The following is a 20,697-nucleotide window of genomic DNA, read 5'->3' on the forward strand; positions in this document are numbered from 1 at the left end:
TCTATCTATCTATCTATCTATCTATCTATCTATCTGTCTGTCTGTCTGTCTTGTCTTGTCTTGTCTGTCTTGTCTTGTCTGTCTTGTCTGTCTGTCTGTCTATGTTCTAAGAGCTGCCTGTTGGTTTTAGGTATTTATATTTCAGAACTGGGTGTGTCCTGTAGTTCTCTGGCTTAGGTAACTGAAGAGAGATGCTCTGAAGTATAATAAAGGCTATAAATGTAATATTTTATAACTCATTCTTGTAAACATATTATAAAAGCTTTTAGCTAAAGGGGCACACATAGACTCAAACATCCTCCTGTTCTGCCTCATTTTGTAGCTTTGTTTATATGCCTCTGCTCTTTTGGCTTCATTTTCTGCTCTCCATAAAAATGAAAAGATACCTACATTTAGACAAGTTTCACTCCATAGTCTGCTATCACAACACGTGATCCGTGTGTGGAGGCTAATTGATGATGATGCGTGTCACAGTGGTCATCCTAAAATACCAGTGTGGGTGAGTGTCTGCAGGAAGCAAAATGATTAAAATGAGGGCATAAGAAGCTTCAGAGTAAACACGAGACAGACAGCACATCTCAGTCAATGAACTTGGAGAGATGTACTGCCAGCAGACGTTCTTCCTGTTCTCTCTTTCTCCTTCATTCCCACTCTCATGAGCGCATGCACCCGATGGTAATAATAGATGGGTAAAAAATAGAGGTTGACATTAAATTTGGCAGTTGAAGCCTATCATCTGTGTTTGGGAAAAATAGTGATTGATGTGACTTGCAATAATCATTTCTGATGACAGTGTCTATATTTTCTCAAGTTTTTGAGGTGTTATTTTTCCAAAGTAAGCTTTAATAGAGCCACATGTTGAGTATCAGGACACTCAAAATATGCAGAAGAGCATCTTAAAATGCACAACATGATGAACTACAGTTCACACTGACACACCAAAGTTGGGCAATAGGAGATTATAAAAATACTGACTTGTCAGCTGAGTATTTCTTCTGAGACATTCAAATTGTATGGGGAGAATGTGGTGAAATAACATTATTGCCTGCCAGACCTTTACCCATTAACTCATCTCGGTTAGAACTTCAGCAGGTCATCTTGGTCAAGTCTACATGTCTGAATGTATTGGTTGCTGCCATGTAATTGGCTGATATAGTGATATGTTTACTACAACATATACTGTATGTTGAAGATTTTACATCTATTTTCCAATCAGCACTCAAGAAATAGTCCCAGTATGTGATCATTTCCACTGACAAAATTCAGATTAGATTCACAATAGTGCTTAATGATAGCTTAAAGCAATGGTTCTCAAATAGGGGTACGCGTACCCCTGGGGGTACATGAAGGCACTCCAGGGGGTACATGAGATTTTAGAATATATGTATTCAAATAATAGTATCCATGCAAAAACCCTTTAAAATAACAAGAAAATATTTCATTAAAATTCCAGTGTAAAGGCCTTTAGACCAGTGGTTTTCAAATGGTGTGCTGCGGCACACTGGTGTGCCTTAAGGCGAGTCTAGGTGTGCCGTGAGATTTTTTGCTACTATAAGTCATATTTACAACTATTTAGCAACACATGATTGATTTTTTTTTTATTTATTTACATTATCAGTATTTTATAAATATTTATTTCCATGTATGGCTGCAAATTCCATTCGCCTAATTTAAAAATCCCTGTAACACCTTTAAAGGAACGCCGCCTTGAGCGTATTAAACCCCAAAGAGCTGTTAATGAGGAAGACCCACCAAAAAAAGAAGAAAAAAAAAACAGCCAGTAGACTTTATCGTGATAATTATTTGTCATTTGGCTTATATTACATAATAGATGACATCGTAATGAACAGATGAAGTCAATATTAGGAAATATTTTTTTAATGCATGCTAGATAGGTTGTTTTGCATGAAAATAAATATGGTGTGCCTTGAAAACTTGGCTGGATGTTAGGTGTGCCTTGGGCAAAAAAGTTTGAGAACCACTGCTTTAGACAATTAGGGAATAAACGGCACGAAAATGCAAATAATTAGGAGACGAATTTTGTCAGAACTTTCTATGCACATCAGGAGCAATGCAGTGTCATCCAAGTTTGCTGAGAGGATGGACCAACTTTTCATTCATTTTATGTTTAATTTTAGCAATCATAATATTAAGGGTAAAGTTGAGGTTCGCTGTGAGAGGAGTTAACTGCCCTACAGCGCACAGATTGGCTCACCTGATTGTGTTCTGTACTAGTCAGAGGAGTCATTTCAGTGAGCTGATTGATCCAGAGCATTTAGAAGTTGTATGTCTGAAGTCAGAGGAGACTGTGTTGTTAAATATATAATTGGACTAAAGTCCAGTTGGAAGCAGCTCCAGCTGTGTGTGGGCTGCCTGTCTCCCTCTCTACCAGGCTACATGAGGCAAAAACCACAGACACTGGCTACAGACAGATGTGAGAAAAAGGACAAACATCATGTGGGGTTGGAGAGGAGGCTGTTTTTGCTCCTCTGTGTGCCTTAAAACTCGGCTTTAGCAAATGTTTTGAATTGGCCAGATGTGTGCTTGTCGGGGTGAAATTTGGCTTGGCAAAGCTATGTTGTTGGTGTGGAAGCTTGCATTGACTCGCTACAGATTTGAAAAATAAATATTCTGTATGAATTATTTGTAAGAGAAAAATGGTTCTGGTGTGCAAAGACCTTACGTTTATGAACTGTTTTTTTTTATAGTTTGTAGGCTATTTAATTTAATTACCCTAAAAACCCCTGTGTCTCCCCCATGGCAGGATGGCTTGACCCACACATGCATATGCCTGACAATGTATTCATTCATTCATTCACTGTATTCATTCATTAATAGGTTAATGAGTTATTGTTTGTGAAGAAAAGGTTATTTATAACTAAGCTCATATATATATATATATATTTGAAATTTGAAAGTGTTAATAATTAATTAATAATTAATAATTAATAATTTATTAGAATCTTTTTTTAATTTGACCAGCTTGTGACATAAGATGAACCCATCACCAGAACCAGGATAATTTTTCCTCTGGCTCCACAAATGTTTGCTTAAATGTGCAAAAACAGTTGTTGAGATAATTTATTGCAGTTCAATTCCCCAACTAACATGCCATGAGCCAAACTTGATGTGTAAAATTCAGAGTCAAAAGAATTCAAAAAAGGCCTTATGCAAATAAGTATTAACCCATAATATTAGATGTTAATGATATTTTATTTGGCTTTTATCTATTTTACTTCCCAAAAAACAGAAAGATTCAAAGAGAGAAAGATTAAAGTGGATGGATCAAAGGCTGTCTTAATATCACTTAGTGTGGATAGAAATACTGCAACAGTAATTTCTTAACACTGCTTGGTTTTTATCAGTTTTGTTGTCCATCAGGTGGAAAAATCACTATGATGATGATATAGTATTCCTATAATGTTTTTACAATTGCTCATTGTGCCCATGGCTGTCACACAGTAAATTTCCTGAACCACTTAGGTATGAAATTAAGTTTAGTTAATAACTTTCTTTATCATTAAATTGAGCACACTATAAGCATTTGATAGCCTTGAACTTTTATCACTGCAATAAGATCCAGCAGCCTCAAGACAAATCGGCTCACATCAACCTGAGCGCATGAACATAGCCTCAGGGAAAAACATCTTTTTAAAAATGCTCACGTCTCCCCTACAAGCTCAGATTGGCTCACTTACACTGCAACAACACCACTCTTTCTACCATTTTGTATGCAGGAGAAATGGAAATCCTACATTAAATTCATTGCAGATAATGATATATTCTGTGTTCCTTCATTCACACACACAACACACATGCATACACACCTCTAGATATGCACACATGCACCCACAGTTGTTTACTTACAAACACACAAACACAAAAGCTATCTCTGGGAGTTATCTAGTTGGCACCCGTTCAGCATGTGGCAGGGATCAAATCAGAATCTTTCAACACACTGATGATCCCTGAAAAATAAGACATCCTTTCCTGGCCTGAACACTGTTCTGCATCTCTCTGACCACTTTGGGACAGTAACACTCAAATGGAAGGATATCATTTGAATGAATCAACACAGAATCTTGATGGAAGGGTTTTAAAGTGAATTTGACTAATTCATGCTTTCTAAATTGCATTCCAGTGGTGATCCTGCAAATATGGGAATGTTTAGCCACGTAATGAGCAGCTGCAAAGTGGACTGGTGAATACTTAATGATAATTTTCTAAACAGAATTTAAAGCATTGTACTGAAAAGTACTGTGTATATGCTTTATGTGCATTAAGAACAAGTGGTGCAAACCTTTAAGTCTTTGACACCCTTTTTTTAATTTTAAAATGATGAAAGGCTTTTGAGTTTGGAGTTTGCATAAACAGAGCCTGCATCTGAACTGATAGCATAACTATCAATACTGTCAGATACTATTAATCATTGTTGTACGTATCTTAGGGCACACTCACACTAGGCCACTCGTACCGTGCTGTATTCTAACTGTGCTGAAGCCCATTTCACCCCCTCCCCTGTCCCCCCTTTGGGCCGCACTCACACTGCTCAACGCATCCAGGCCTGGGCATGGATACATCATGCGCCTAAGTCATCACACAAAGCCTCCACCGTTGATGAATTTATAGCTGCGTGTTGATGAATCGGTATACATAGGTGTTGTTTTTTTGGCTGTAAAATAGCAACAGATTTATACAAAATCTGATCTGACACAGGATCAGTAGGCTACATTAACTATGCAGAGCCCATTGAGGATAGAGAGAAAGCGGTTCATAGCGGAGAGTTCCCTCACAGTGTCTAATCTGGAGCCTGATCAGAGTTTCAAGCACTTCTGCTGAATAATGCGCCATGAACTGTGCCATCTCTCAGTGTAATTTTGGATGCTTTTCAGTGCTGCACCAAACAAGCTCTCATGTCACAGGACAGCCTGTGTCCAGAGGAGGATTAAATGTTCAGTTAATTTTTTTTTTTTTTCTTTTTTACCGCAACAAAGCAATTTTAACCATCTGATGAGAGCTGGAAGTGAAAACGCCACAGGATTAATAAACAATCATTTCAAACGTCAGCAACCATGACCACAATTTCCCTTCTTGATAACATGAAATAGAATTAAAGGTAAGTTAATTCAGTGGATGATAGTATGGTATTATAGTTTTATAATAAGAGGTTACATCAGCAGTGAGATTAACCCCTGCACACACTTGTCTGCGTATTTGGCACTCTCCTTTACGCATGGAGGATGAAAGGTGTTTGTTATCCTGTGAGCTGCTGTTTGTGGCTCAATCAAGAGAAGAAGCTTTATTTCACAAACCAAAAAAACTCACAGTGGGTAAAGCCTGACTTTTCTAGAAACTGGTCAGAAATGTGGACTAGGCGTAGTGGAGCTGTGCGAAGTTAAATTCTTCAGCTCTTATAAAATCTTTGTAACTTGTTGAAATACAATGAGACAAAATATATAGTTCTCACTATCTTTCTAGAAAAAACCCTGCCATCTCTAGGATGCAGCTGCTGCCTGGTGTGCTCTCTGCGCTCTGAGGTGGGTCCTTTTGTTGTTTCTCCACGTCACATTCCCATGCTTGTGCTCCTTCATTTGCATCCGTGCCGTGCCTAGACCCACCTCGTCCTTCCGTGCTGGGGCCACGAAGCGTGCTGCACCAAACGATTGCACTCAGACTGGTGTGAGTGTGCCCTTACTTTTTTATGATGGTGAGTTGTAAACTGGTGTTAATACCATCATCGGTAAAATTTCTGCCACAGAATAGATTTTTGCAGCACGGTAATCACTGGTTTAAACTCCTACGTTGTGCTGTGAAGCACTCGCGAGGTATGTCCGCTGCCACAGCTGACAGAGCGTGCAATTTGTGATGAACAGCTTGGACTGTCATTAGCATGTTTTGTTCTGGCATTACGTGTAATCAGGTAACTAACCGAACTTCACTCACTCTTGCCATAGTAACTAAGCACTGTTAACAGGCAAAACCTGTGTTCTTTCATCTCCAAGTTTGATGGCTGTAATAGCTGCAACAAAGCCAGGGTGCCGTCTCTGTCAGCGTGCCTAAGGCATCAACACAAGCTGCATGCTGCTTTGGCAGGTCTTGGTTTGTCTTGAGCCCAGCATCTTACAACGGCTTGTTTTAATTTAGGACTTTCCTTTTAAGTCCATGGTGAGTCAAAGATGTTAAAAAGATCAGAGAAGCAGCTGTAAACTAGCTTCATTAACTCACCAGTATGGCAGCCAAAGCTTGGCTTAATCAATAATAGACATGCTACTTTCGTCAAGTTTTTTCACAAGAAAACTCTAGCAGTTGTTATTTTTGTGAAATGCTTTAATTGTGAACACCCTCATCAGAGAATGTGCTCAAGTCATTAGCAGCTTAACACACCTGAACAGGATAGAGATGGAACGTAAAACTTGGAGCGCAGTTAGAAAGAAGTGAACATGGAGAGACTTAAAAAAATATTTTTCCATTCTCCTGTCCTTAGATATAAATTGAGTATGCCATCAAAGACTTGCTTTGAGGGGAGAAGAGGTTTTTTAATGCCTGAGTTTGGATTTTAAAGCATTATCTCATTTTAATTTTGTAATACCATGACATAATACCGGTTACCGTCACAGGCAAGTAAAACACCATGAAATGATATTTAGTCCATATCGCCCAGGCCTAGTTTGTTATGAAACTTCTTGTACTTCTGTTTCTATGGCATTATGTTTTAGGATGTCTGTGTGTACGTACCATTCTTGTGAGTGAAGTAACTTTGCACAAATGTCCACTGACTCAATAATGAACTGATTGACTTTTGGAGGTCAGGAGTCAAGGTCAATGGGCCTCATACAATCACTCATTGATCAAATTAATACATTTCGTAAGTTCAAGGTCAAAAAACAACCTCAGACCTTCTTCTTCCACTACACAGTCTAGGAATTGCGCACCTTGTGGAAGCAAATACCAGTATTTATCCCCATTGCTCGAAGCTCTTCCTTATACCTGCTTTTTTGTATTTCTTTTTGACTTTCTGATGCTGATTTAAGTAATTCTTTATTGCACTGGAATGTTGTAGCAACCCGGCATCAGAATTTCTTTCGGCATTAATAAAGTCCTATCTTATAAAATCTGAACTTGAACATTTTACACACGGTCTCATTGGGCTTGATGCAGCTCTTGACTGGAATACTCATTTTGAAGGGGAAGAAGAATCTGAAACCCGTCAGTGAAGGATTTTTCCTAGGTCAAATATCAGCGGGCCTAGCTTTGAATATGTCAAGCATTAAGATCTGTCAAAAAATAAATCCTTGCCAGCTTGCTATCGACAGCGTACAGCCCAAATCTAATGCATAACATAAAGAACCGACAGTTCACAGTTATTTCCTTTTCCTTCTCAGAGTGGATCTTCTACACCAAAAATTAACATCTGGTCTTTTCTGTTGCCTGTCTTCATTTCTTTACCACTATTCTAATTAGCTTCTGCAGATTGTGCCACAGTACTGTCAGCCAAACAGCCGGTAAATAGAACATTATGCTACTAAGGTATTCAAGTGGATTTAGTGTCCAAATTGTCAATGAATTAATACAAATTAAAGATAAGTCTTAACATATTGCAAAAAATTGTCCACTGAAATTAAATCTTAATAAAATGCAGGCTTTACAAACTGCAGAATTTGGGCCTTTTTATCCTGGTTTTGCCTAAAATGCTAAATAAAGCTTAACATTCCTCTCTAACCTGTGCTGATTCCTTTCTTGTGCAGATTCATACACCAATTAGAAAGGAAAAGTAGTCTCTGTTTTTTTGTATAAGTGTGTATTTAAAAATCTCTCAGACCTTTATCAAATGCAAAAATGTGATCACCCTATGTCCATGTATTAATAGAGTAAATTGAGTAGGCTGTTTGTTTAGCAAGTATGCTACAACAAATTTTACATCAAGCACAGTGATACAGAGCAAAGATGAAATAAAAATCTCATATTGTATCAAATATACCAACTATTTGAATCTGATTAGACAACGATTAGAAGTCATTCAGAATTCTAAAAATAATGTAGATCTGTTTTTCTCTCAATCTTTCTATCTGATCATGTGTGTGCCTAAACAGTTTTCCAAAGCAACAGTGACTCCTGTTTGTCACATGTAGCACTGCATGCTGATCAGTACACAAACATTGAATGAGCTCATGTTTGCATAGAAACATGCAACACATATGCTAAATAGTACACACAGACCATGAAGCATTCACAACACTGCCTCATAAACAAGCACAAGGACCGCATCAAATGTGCAAACAAAGGCAAACACACTATCTCTGAGTCAGTACCCAGTATATTTTTCTTGTTCTCAGGAAAAGAACAGGGGGTTATTGGGATTCTCCTCATGCCTCCTCTCGATCCAGCTGCGGCCTCTCTGCTTCCCTTCTCTCTTGTTCTGTTCTGTCTTTCCATCTCATTCTCTCTTTAACCTCCAGGTCTGGTTTTTTCCTCTCAGTCTTTGTCTTTTCCATTTCCTCTGACTTCTCTCTGTGTTGATCACTCACTCTTACTCTTACTTTTCATCACCTCAATCTCTAAATCCGTGTCTTTTTCTGGACTTCTTATATGTAACTGCTTAATTTTCATTTTCACTGAGTTCAGAGTTAGTGGAAGTTCACAATAATGCAAACATTTAATTCTGTGGGATTTTGTCCTTTTGATTATGACAAATCAAATGTGATACAGTTCCTGTACAAGTCCATCACCCCCTTTTCTGTCTATAGCATTAAAACATTAAGAAAAAAAATGTAAAAAAAAATGATTGCAGTTAGAATTTTTTGAGATGGTATAATAAGAAGTGTAGCAAAGGTGCATATTTCTACTGCAAATTGATTTTTACCAGGTATCCTTTCAAATGTTGCAGATGTCAAAAATTAATTTAAAAATACCACACAAGCTGCCTCCTTAAACTTCTCTGCTTTTATTGTTCCACTGGAAACACACAGGACACTGCATGAAATGTGCTAATAAAGAGTTTAAATTATTCCCACAACATCAGAACTGATCAAAAGAGATACTGTCAACACTTCTGCATTACACACAAATCATTAATTCAACCCCATTCAATTTAATTCAACAATTATTAACAATCTCCAGACACACCAACAGGATCTCTGTTGATTATTGTTCTGTGATCCACACATTAGTAAGCTGTAAGCTTTTTTTTTGCTGAATTCCTTGACACAGGGCAGTCTGTATTAATATGTGGAATATCCCGTCATTAGCACTTACAGTTGCATGTAGAATTTTTTTTAAAATCTACTCCCTGTTTGCTCCTGCTTGTTTGCAAGTCATGCAGGGGCATGTAGTAGAAACCACACTGAAGTGACTTGGGGGGGGGCAACTTGGAGACAAACAGAAATAAAATCTTTCTTGACTTGAGTCCTCTGTCCAACTCAGAAGTTTATTTGCACATATCAACAAATGCACTGTTATTAAACATTGGAGAGGGTGTGCTGTGGTGCAACCTGTGTGTGTGTGTGTGTGTGTGTGTGTGTGTAAGTAATAAACTCAGTGAGTCCTACCCTCAAGATAGGAGGATTGCCAGTTTTGCACCTGATCGTATGTTATGTTAAGACAAATACACACATGGGGGTGTCCGGCTCTTTAAACAACATAAGCACTGGGTGTCAAAATGACAGCTGTGTGTGTGTGGAAACAGGATTGTAGAAATGCCGAAAAAAATCGACAGAATCACGTTCTTCCAGTAATTGATATTTTTAAATGTACTTTATTACATCGGGAGTGCATTTTCATCGGCAGACCTGCTGCTTTTCTTCTTGTGCCGTTCCCATCACAGATTCTGCAGGAGGTGTGTAGTTCTTTAAGCAGAGCTATTAGCATTAGCAGCACTAGCTTTTAGTATCAGTAGCATACATTGCAGTCTCTGACATACCTATGTACTGCCTGCACTGTCTGTGGAGCTGCGAGTTACTCAGCCTGTTTTAAGACTCACTGTGGATTCTACAGGTATGAGGAGGCCTGATTGAACATGTAGGCTTAGTGTGCTGAACTAAAGTATTGTAGCCTATTTACGGCACAGACAATAAAAATAATAGGACCTGTCTGTTTCACGTCAAAGACTGGTGTTAGGGTTAAATGAGTGACCGTGTTAACTGGTGACTATACAAATAACAGATAAAAAAAAAATTAAGAACCACTTGGTTTAGTTTTTCCATTGAACTTCTATCTCCTTTGCATATATTGGGCTTGAAAAAAATGTAAGCTCTCATCAGCAGTTAAATACGTTTCCTGCTTAAGCCCACACATTTTATTCTTTTTTTTTTTTTATCGCAATTTAAACACAAATTACTGTTTATTGTACTAGGCTGATAAAAAAAAAAAAAACTCTACAAATATGCTAAAAAAGCATTATCTGGAGAAAATTATATTAAGCTTTTTTATGTTGAATAATAATTTACAGCCCCTTAGTGAACAGCAGACTAGAGCAGATGCTGAAATTATCACCTCATTATAAGAAATAGGCAATGGAAACCATTTGAATCAAAAACCTATTCTGAATAAAATTTGACTCCTGGAATCAGAATTGAATTGAATTGTGAGGAACTTAAAGAGCCTGTAAAGTAAAAATGAATCTGTATTTAGGTTTGCTGTATGGTAGATTACTGTGTTATGAACCCCTAAATGAAATTTCAGTCAAATAAAAAATCTTCAAGCTTAAAAAATTAAGCTTCAAAATCAAGAAAAATTAGGCAGTAAAATCTGCTTATGTGTCTGTTGAATGAGCTGAAGCCCTGCCCACTAAGGAGCAGAGGTGGGTAGTAACGCATTATATTTACTCTGTTACATTTACTTGAGTAATTACTGAGCAGAGTACTTTTTACTCCTACTCCGTTACTTTGTAATTAAAAAATGATATTTCTACTCCGTAACATTGTACATGCACTGGTTGCTACTTTTACTTGTTTATAATTTATTTTAATTAATTTAATTTAATTTTAATTAATTTAGGAGTGACCCCTCCCCCTTAACTATCAACAGTTGGAGATAATGGCTGAAGATGTAATACATGCGTCTCCTTCAGAGGAGCATGTTCATCCCTGGTCCAACATCAACACTCTTTGCCTGTAAAATGACGAGGTACAACAGCCACATAATGTGCTGCCTACTGTGTCTACCTGAAACGAAGGAAATCTCAAACTTCAAAAATAACACATCAAATCTAAGAAAGCATACTATGGTAAGTAAGATAAACAAGCTAAGAACTGCACTGCTAGTTATAAGTTCAAATTTCTGTTTTAACTTGCAGACTGCAAAGACACATTTGTGTCAGTGATAAATGATTTCACGTGTCCAATCACTTATGAAGTCTGTCACAAATGTGATTTCACACGGCATTATTTAATATTACGTAGTAGTTGATACTATTATCCTGTGTGTGGCATATATCTTATATCAGTAATTATACTTAACATGGTGATAATGTGGTGCTAGTGGGCTAAAGTTGCCTTTGGTTTAATAAGTTTCAGTTTGGCCAAATTTGTTGAGTGATAATCAGGATAAGGCAGTGACATCAGTTAACAACAGACTGTACTGAGATTGACTGCTTGGTGATTTTATATTGTAGTGTTAGAGGGGGTGGGGTTGTTCCCTACTGTGGGCTCATGACATCATAAGTTCATATATTCGCCTCACCCAAAATGAACCCAGCCAGGAAAGAGGTGAAAAACTTTCTAACTAAAGCCAAAATTCAGTCATATGTTCATATTCAGTGTTTTCACATGTTTACAACAACCATATTCCAACGTATCTATTGTGTTAAGACAAAAATTTTGGATTTCACTCTACGGGGTTGTTAAAGATTCACATCTCTACACGATAGACACCTGCTCTTTGCTAAAGGCATACAATAGGGTCCAGTATATTCAAGTTAGGAAATGGGCACTTGTTCTCTGAGTATCTTGAGCTCAGATGTGATAAACTAAACCTACCTACAATAGTTTTGCTTAAAGGTCATTGGTGGAAAAATATGCACTTTAAAATTTATCAGGAGGAATAAAAGAAAATCATTTAAGTTATAATTCAGTTTTCACACACCAATTTAAAGGATTATATTGAGGCAGAACCATTCTAGCAGGGAGTCAGAGAAACGGATCATTTCTCTGTCCCAGAACAGGCCGCTAAACACAAACAGTCTAATCAGGGCCAACGTTTTCCTCTGACCAGCTTGTTAACATCACCACACTGACCAATATCCTCTGTCCACTCAGCCGAGTAGGAAATGAACAGACTTCCTGTGACTTATTGATTGCGTAGCTCACAGTCTAAAATCACAGGTACACTTTCTTTGTTTTTTCCTTTTTCCTATCAAGACTCCCTTTTCCTCATATTTTTTTAAATCTTTTTTTTTTCCCCATCTGTCGCAGTGGGTCACCCAAACCCAAAGGAGATGAACAAAAGAGTAGCTGTCTGTATTTAAATGTCTGTTTTGTATCCTGCCATCAACAACCTCATTTCACATCAAAAGGATAACACAGTGACAGACGGACGACATTTTGAAATCCCATCCTCAGTGATAGTACTATTGCCTAGCAACTACATTCCAGGAAGTAAAAAGCAGATCAGTTGAGGCTTTAAAAAGTTTCAGACATCCCGAATGTTGCAATCATCAAAGATATAAGTATCAGTCTCACCCACTCTGTGAGACAGAAATGAGATACTGTCTAGCACCAAGCTAGATATCATTTCTTACATTCTCCATGTCTACAAGTATTTATAAATACTAACTTGCTGTTTGAAGGCACCTTCACTGCTGAGCTGCATTAGAATTCTGCTCTACTTGATGCTGGACCTTTTCCATAGAAAGCTGAGTTAAAAAATAAAGATAAAGGGCATTAAGGGTTCGTGAATCAAAGTCATATTTCTCTGAAGAGATCTAATGTTATGAAAATGATGTATATAAAGGAATGAAATTACACATGCAAATATCACAAATACAGATGCATGTCACAGAATACTATTTTGTGGTATCTGTTTTGAGACTGTATACTTAAAAATGCAAGAAAAGCTTTTAGCTATTTCAATCTAGAATTTTTGAATTTCATCCACTTCTCATTTTGCATGCTCTTCTCCCTCTCTGCTCCTCTACCAGCTTTTTTCTTTGCTGCCACTGTGTCTATCAATCCTCTCTCCTCCTGACATCATGCTCTTGTCACCCTTTTTTTCTGTCTCCAACTAGCTTGTAACATAAACATGGCACCCAATAACTGTCTCTTGTCATCACCGTCACATTATTCCTGCATAATTTTTATTTTCTCCGCCACTCCAAAGCAAAATGTTTTTTGCTGCAGGCGGGAAGTATTGCACTTGAGATGCTGATCAAGTTAAATGTGTCCTAGTTCTCTCTCTCTCTTTCTCTCTCTCTCTAGCTATTTCACACCTGGCTGCTTTCTCCTAATATCCCCCACTCCCAACACAGTGCTGCAGTGCAGTCATTAATTGAAAGGAGAGGGAAATCATATTCTCACTCCAGTTTAAAAAAAAAGAAATACAGTTGGTTGTCGACTAAGCTGAATACAGTGTGCACAAGTTAATATCCACGGTGCTGCCTGCAGCTGTAGCAATAGCCCCATTTTATAAAACATTAAACTGTGGTATTTTTATTTGTCAGGCAATGCTAAACTACAGTGAAGTACTAGAAACTTAAAGAGCACATTGTAATTTTCAGCATATTTATGTTAGCCGCAAGCTCTGTGGAGCCAACCTCATAAACTTGAATATGGTTGTATTCACAAAATATGTTTGAGTGTAGAACTTTTTAAAGACAGGAATTCATTCAAATTAAAAAGCAGACACAAGGACACAGTTTCAGGCCTGTTGGGATGGTCTATGTCAGGACCTGGCAGTGTCAAGTTGACCCTATTTCCTCCTTTTTTTTGTACATCAAAATAATGCATAACAGGTGTAAAATATGTATATATTTTAACAGTTTATTTCAACTTTCTTCCACAATGCATTTTAACTTTACAGCTACTGTCATAGTTTCTGGGTTTTGACCTCCTTTGCATTCTTCTTTGTCTTGTTTGTCTGCCTTTTTTGCTCTTTCTCTTTCTTTTTTCAGTCTCGGTTCCCTGCGGCTTCAGAATGAAGAGATTTCTTTGTCCAGTTCACTTCATAACTGCCTTGATAAGTCCTGTATTGATTGTGCTTGCTGATTAGAATTGATTCCACTCTGCACTGTATTTTCCTTTCTACTGGGTTCTTCCGTGTATGATGAGCACTTTTCAGTGGCCATTCATCAGAGCGACATTTTTGGACACCTCATCCCTGAGGGACAAAACAATTGCGCAACACAGCAAGAAAAGAAACTGAAGTAAAATTTGAAGCTAGGGTGTTATAGAAAAAATCTGCTCTGTAAGAATTTTTGTGTTTTGTGGTTGTTTTTCCAGAAACAAAGACCTCCCCCATACCATCCTCCAACGCACCACAAAAAGCTGAACCTCCAGTCGGCAGAGCTGCAAGGCTGCTTACATTTTTCTCCCCTTTGCTGTTAGGAATGCTGCTGCTGTTCATGTGGTGAGCAAATACCTGCACACACACTCATAATGAGTCTGCAGTCATCTTTGAATTGATTATGAGCTCAGCCATTCAGTCACATATTGGCAAGTTCATGCTTGTCTATTGATGTCAAGAGCATGTTTAATAGAACAAGAGCAACAACGATTGGGTGAGTTTGTTTTATGACCCAGCAGGGAGTCTTTCTTCATATTTTTCTCCAGAACCCCTGGAGGGACTGGGGTAAAATCCAATCCAAAGCTGTCCCATCCCATTAATTTTATAGTTCTACAGAGTAAATCATGTTGTAAAAGTACGTGTGCTGTCAGGAGGAAGATGTTTAACAATGGATGCTGAAAAGCTGAATGTCATGGCAACCTGACTAAAAGGTGTGCAAACAGGAATAGTTTTTGTCCTTGATTCAGCAAATAGTTAACATTGAAAAAGGACACACTCTGAATTAGTTCTTCAGCCAAATGACATCAAACACCTGCCACTCATTTTAACCACAGGAGAATGACCCAAGCCAGGTGAAATTCAATGAATTTGGTGATAATATTTTGAAGCCAAATATGCTTCATCTGAAAATAGTTGTTTCTTTAAAACACAGCATAGTACCTACAGAAAAGAAAATGCATTTGTTGACTATATCTATTTTTTAAAATGCTAATATTTATATTTTGCAGTAGTGCTGCAATTTTGTCTGTAATGGTTTAACTGGTGTTGGATAGTGAACCTCTGTTTAACATTCTAATATATGGCTCACTTCCTGATTTCAAGACTTTATCATTGTCTTTGAAGATATGAGTACTACTCGGGAAGAGCTTAGTGGGCAACAAAGTACTAATAATGTTAGAAAAGACTGGAAAACGTAAGAGTCTTTGCAGATGCTAATTTTTTTTGAAAGCAAAGCGTTTTGTATGAAAATTCCCAGTTTATGAAACTAAATTTATGGCCGCAGCATACTAAAGTTTGAGACAGATTGGTATAGAAAATGTATGGATTAAAAGAAGTTCACCTCAAGAAGCTTTAGCAGTATTAATATAATATATCATACAGGTATTTTTTTTTTGTAGTATAAGAATATTTTCAAGAAAATGTCTATGCTGTCCCACTAACAAAGAGTTGATTGTTTTCTTGAGATATATTTATTACTTTTTCGAAATTTACAAAATATATAGCATGAAAACATAAAGGCACCTTATTCTACAAAGAACACAGTGTACAAAGACTCCCACACGGTGAAAAGCTAATAAGTAAAAAATAATATGAAAAAAAAGGGAAGAGTTGATTGTTTGATGGAGTGTCTCATTTGTGCTTCTCTCTCTCTCTCCAGATGTAAATATCGTATTCCTGAAGGGAGCAGGAGGAAGAAGAGGAGGGGAGAGGCTGGTCTTTTTCTATTTTGCACATGTTTTGAGGACACAGTGCATTGATCATATCTGTCCATCATGCAATTACTCACCAAGATTACTTAGACATGAAATTAGACGATGATAATGCCATCGAGCATTCTTTGATTAATGGTGACAAAGGAAATTCTTCAGAGGAACTTTTGGAAGCGCCATCATCAACATCACAATCATCCTGAACAACAGCCGCAGCAGCTGCAGCAGCAACAGGAGCAACAACAAACAAAATAACAGCAGCGTGTCGTACAAACAGACTTAGTATACCCCCTGGTGGTTTTGATGGGCCACAGCAGACTTTGTTTGGCAGACAGCAGAGTGGGAATCTCCTCTTCAGAACAAGAAAATCAACTCCTGGGATGACAAAAAATCTCTTCATGACCTGTTTATTAATTTTTTTTCTAATGATTAATTGCTAGTCTTAACTTTTGCGTTCTTTTGAAATGTAGGCCCTGTACAGACAAACACACACACACAGATTTAGAGCATTTGCATGTGTGTTTGTGTGTATAGTTACTGTAGCAGTCCACATACAGCTAAATCATCATGCCAAAGACTCAACTTCACCCCAACAAAATGGTTCCCAAACATCTCACTGAGCTTCCTGAAGCCTGTGTCTGCCTTCATTGAGGGTTCAAAACCCCAGAGAGATATGTGTGAGTGTGCGCGTAATTGTATGTATGTGTTTGACACCTGATTGCCACCAACTCACAAGGAGTATCAATGAAACTTTGGATGGACCTGAGGAACCCTGCAGCTCCTGTTTGAGTAAAAGTTTCAACAAAGAGGCCACATAAATGCTCAGTCAGTCTGAATCTGTCAACGTGGATGACTGAATGAAACAGACGGAGTGAGTTGTTTTTGGATATGAAGACTAACACTTTGAAGAATTCAGTAACCATAGTCGGGCTTATTTAGACAGTTAGCTTTACACTCTGCTTTCAGCATCTGGCAAGGAAGACCTGGATTGTAAAAATAATAATAATGAAGTGGAATTGAGACTGAACAATTCTTTGCCACCTTATTGTTTTGGTTTCAACTTTGTATCAAGGATGACAAAGTTGGTTATTGAAAAATTGATACAAGCTTTGTTAGTTTTTCATTCTGCTCTGTGCTGTAAAATATAACACAGTTTGCTTTCTGAAGCCTTTAAAACCATTTTAAAAAGTCTTTTTGCAGTTTACATTTAAATAGCCAATATCACCAGTTAATATTATGTTATTCGAAGGAATATTGATGTGCTTTATTGTTTGTTTTTTATTTTATGGACAAATAATAAAAACACATAGAGGATTTTAGTTTTTTTTCAGACATTCATAATGGCTTAATTCCTTGATCCTATTTTGTAAACTATGATATGTAACTTTAACATTGAACAAAAAATTTATTATTTAATAATAATAATGTATGTATTAGCAGTAGAATGTCGTAACCTGTACCTGGGGTCTTTTTTATAGATGTATATACAATGACAGGTTTCAACCATTAAATGTGACCATTTCACAATGAATGATGATATACTGGTCTCATTGTGATTTTGATTTTCTCGCTTCTTTTTTGAAAGCACAATCTGTTTTCCTGATCATAACACTTAATCTGGATTAGTTTCCCCTTAGAAAATGAAACTACCCTCTTCATACCTAGTATGATACCTTGTTTGAATTCAGGGAGTGACTTCCTGTGCCTTCTGTTAGATCGGTATTTCCTATATAATGACACAGGTACCAGAAAAAAATCACACATTATTTATTTCAGTGATTCTTGATCAATTCTAAATCTCGAAGAATCAATATTTTTAAATGTACTTGTTTAGTACATCCTGAGTGTATTATTACCACCAGACCCACTGCAAGTATTTTCCTCCGTGTGCTGTCTCAGACACAGATGCTCTAAGAAGTCGTTAGCTGTGCTGTTAGCATTAACAGCACTAGCTCTTAGTGTTAACATAGTTGTGTCTGACATGTTTAAATACTGTCAGCACTGTCTATTGAGCCCTGAGTTACTCAGCCTGTCCAGTTTTCCCTAAAGTTAAGTTTTGAGACTTTCTGTGGATTCTACAATCTCAGGTAGGCTGTGAGGAAGCATGACCCGACGAATCTGCTAACTGTGCTAAACTACAGTGATGTAGCCTACTTCAGGAATGGTTTAAATGCCTGAAATCACATCATACAGACACATTCACCCAGAGTAAAAAAATATAGCATGAGCCAACAACCGCTGACTAGCACGGACAATAAAACAACAGGATTTAACATATGTTTTAAGTCAAAGACTGGTGTTACGGTTTAATGAGTGACCATGTAAACAGGTGACTATATGGCAAATGCATATGGGATAGTAACAGATATAGAAAACTTAAGGAGCCCCTGTATTCAGTTTTTCAATAAATTCGTATCTCATAAGTATATTTTAGACATAACAGAAAATATTCAGTGTTTAACAATGCTGTAACTATGATAACTGCTGACACTGCTGAAAAGTCACCAGTTAGCATGGTCTCTTGTTTTAACACCTGCTCTCCTACAGTATAATTTACAGTGAAGCCTCTGGATTTATGACCATTTTCTTCTGCTGATGAGTGTCTGATGAATACCTTTTTTGCTTGAGGCAACATATTTCATCCATATTAAAATATTTTGCAATATAAGCACACATTACTGTTTTCTTTGTTATCATTGTAATTAGTAGATTAAAAAATGCTACAAATATGCTGAAAAAAAAAACATTACTTTTAGGACATCTTAATGAGCAATTTAATGTCAAATAATAATATACAGCCCCTTAATGCAGAGCAGACTGGAGCAGATGCTGAAACTGTCCCATCTTAATGAGAAATAAAAGAATCTGTTTGGATCTAAAATCAACTCTGAATCAAACTGTGACCCTAGAATCAAATCGAACTGTATTGTGAGACATTTAAAGATTCACATCTCTTATAATGCTGCACTAATCATCTGTTACACCTCAAATGGGATAATTTGATTCTCCCTTTGCCTTCCACTATGTGTGATGTGAGGACAACTTGAGGAGATAGTCTCAGATAATGTACACAAGCATATTCAACTAACTATATTAGCTCTGTGTTCGTATTTCTATATAATAAGGTTGATGCTGTGATGTTAAAGGAGGTAGGACACGACCTTACATTCTTTAAAACATACAGTATGTAGAGCTCACTCAGAGCCTTAACACCTCACATTAGCCTACCTGGGTATTAGATTTGGTGTCATCAGCTGTGCTATTAGCAGGTGGCTCTGAAGAACATGCACAGTAAACACTGTGTTGTTGCTCACTGTTGTCTGTAACAAAACAAGCTTAGGTAAAGCAAAATATAAATATTAGCATAAATACTTACAAAAGTATTGTCAGCATACTACTATGTGAATTTGAGAAATTAAAACTGACAATTTATTATATGATTTAGTTATCATCTGATTTTAGAAAGAAAACCTAGTATCTGGTAAATTTAGGGTGAATTTATTTCAAAACAATTGCTGCTGGTGGTTAAGCACTGGAAAAATGTTTTTTTCTACTCCCACTGCTTCTGAGGAGGTTCCACCTGAAGACATTTCTAATTTACAGCCCCCAGGGATTAAGGTGGATACATGGAGACGAGTTAACAGAGTTAGAGACATTTTTTAAACAGACGAGGCACAGGTGCAATTACTACTGAATATTAGCAGCATTGATGCATCTGTTTCTGCCCTGAAAACATATCTTCTTTCTTAAATTTTGAGGTAAATCCTTGTAACATTGAAGGGAATGTTTTCTTAAGCTGTCTTGGTGAGAGAGCATGCCTACAGATTCTGATGAGTAATACCAGCAGTTACGGGGGCTGATTTGGGCTAAACTGAGGTATGAGCATGGTTTATCGTTCTCTGAATATTTCTTTGTTTTCCTTTGACACTTAAAATCTATATTCAGTTGGCAGAACAACACAAGTTATTTGTCTTTTCAGTTGATTTAAATCGGCTATTCCTAAAAAAAATCATCTTTTAATATGTCAGGTGTTTAATGTAAAACAGGTTTAAGCTCAGACGGACTGAATCAAGGTTTTACCTTAAGGAAGAAGCAGTGGTGTGGCGTGGGGAACATTTCTGAGGAAACCAAGTGAGAGACAAGACCTCAAATGTACAAGCATATACAGTGCTTAACAAATCTATTAGACCACCTGTCATATTTGTCTCAGAGACCATCCAGCACCATGAAGTGCTTTAATGCAGACTCTTTCATTTTCAGTGAGCTCTCCATGTTTTACCATTTTGAACAGGAATGAAGAATTTCAAACTGAATTCACCCTTTTATACCCAAATTTGAACCGGCTCACTGGGCTTCTCTGAGAAGTCAGAAATTAATCAAGCATAACATTCAACCACTAAAACTCATTTTTCTGTTCAGGAATGATAGTAAAAAACTAAAATTTCACATACTAATCAAGAAATAATAATGTGCTTTCCAATTTTTTTCAGGTTTTGGTAAATGAGTAAATTTGAAAATTCATGGATAACAATAATAATTTTATTTTAGCATTAAAAATATCAATTGGGTTAAAGAGCTTCTACATATTGGTGCATTAACCATTGCATAACATAAAAAATGATTTTGGTAACTACCAATGCTGTTAATTTAGGGCAGCTGTGGCATAAGCCTTACTTTGGGTGGTGGTCTAATAAATTTGTTAAGGGAGCTGAGGTATTTCGCTTTAGGAGAAAATGTAACATGTAAAGCTTTCACACACCAGATTACAATCATG

At 37.1% G+C, this 20,697-nt stretch overlaps 1 protein-coding gene across 3 annotated transcripts in view; it reads left to right on the forward strand.

Moving 5' to 3' along the window:
* Positions 1-18,551, forward strand: part of cntfr (ciliary neurotrophic factor receptor) — a 324,273-nt gene extending 305,722 nt beyond the window's left edge. For 2 of the 3 annotated variants that reach the window (XM_041810169.1, XM_041810167.1), the window contains 2 exons: positions 14,430-14,556; positions 15,872-18,551. In XM_041810169.1, the coding sequence (XP_041666103.1) occupies positions 14,430-14,556; position 15,872 (128 nt within the window). In that variant the 3' untranslated portion in view covers positions 15,873-18,551. The remainder of the gene's footprint in view (positions 1-14,429; positions 14,557-15,871) is intronic. The other variant, XM_041810168.1, reaches the window with a different exon arrangement.
* The last annotated feature ends 2,146 nt before the right edge of the window (positions 18,552-20,697 follow it).

This window comes from Cheilinus undulatus, linkage group 17, assembly GCF_018320785.1.
Source record: "Cheilinus undulatus linkage group 17, ASM1832078v1, whole genome shotgun sequence".
Taxonomy (NCBI): domain Eukaryota; kingdom Metazoa; phylum Chordata; class Actinopteri; order Labriformes; family Labridae; genus Cheilinus; species Cheilinus undulatus.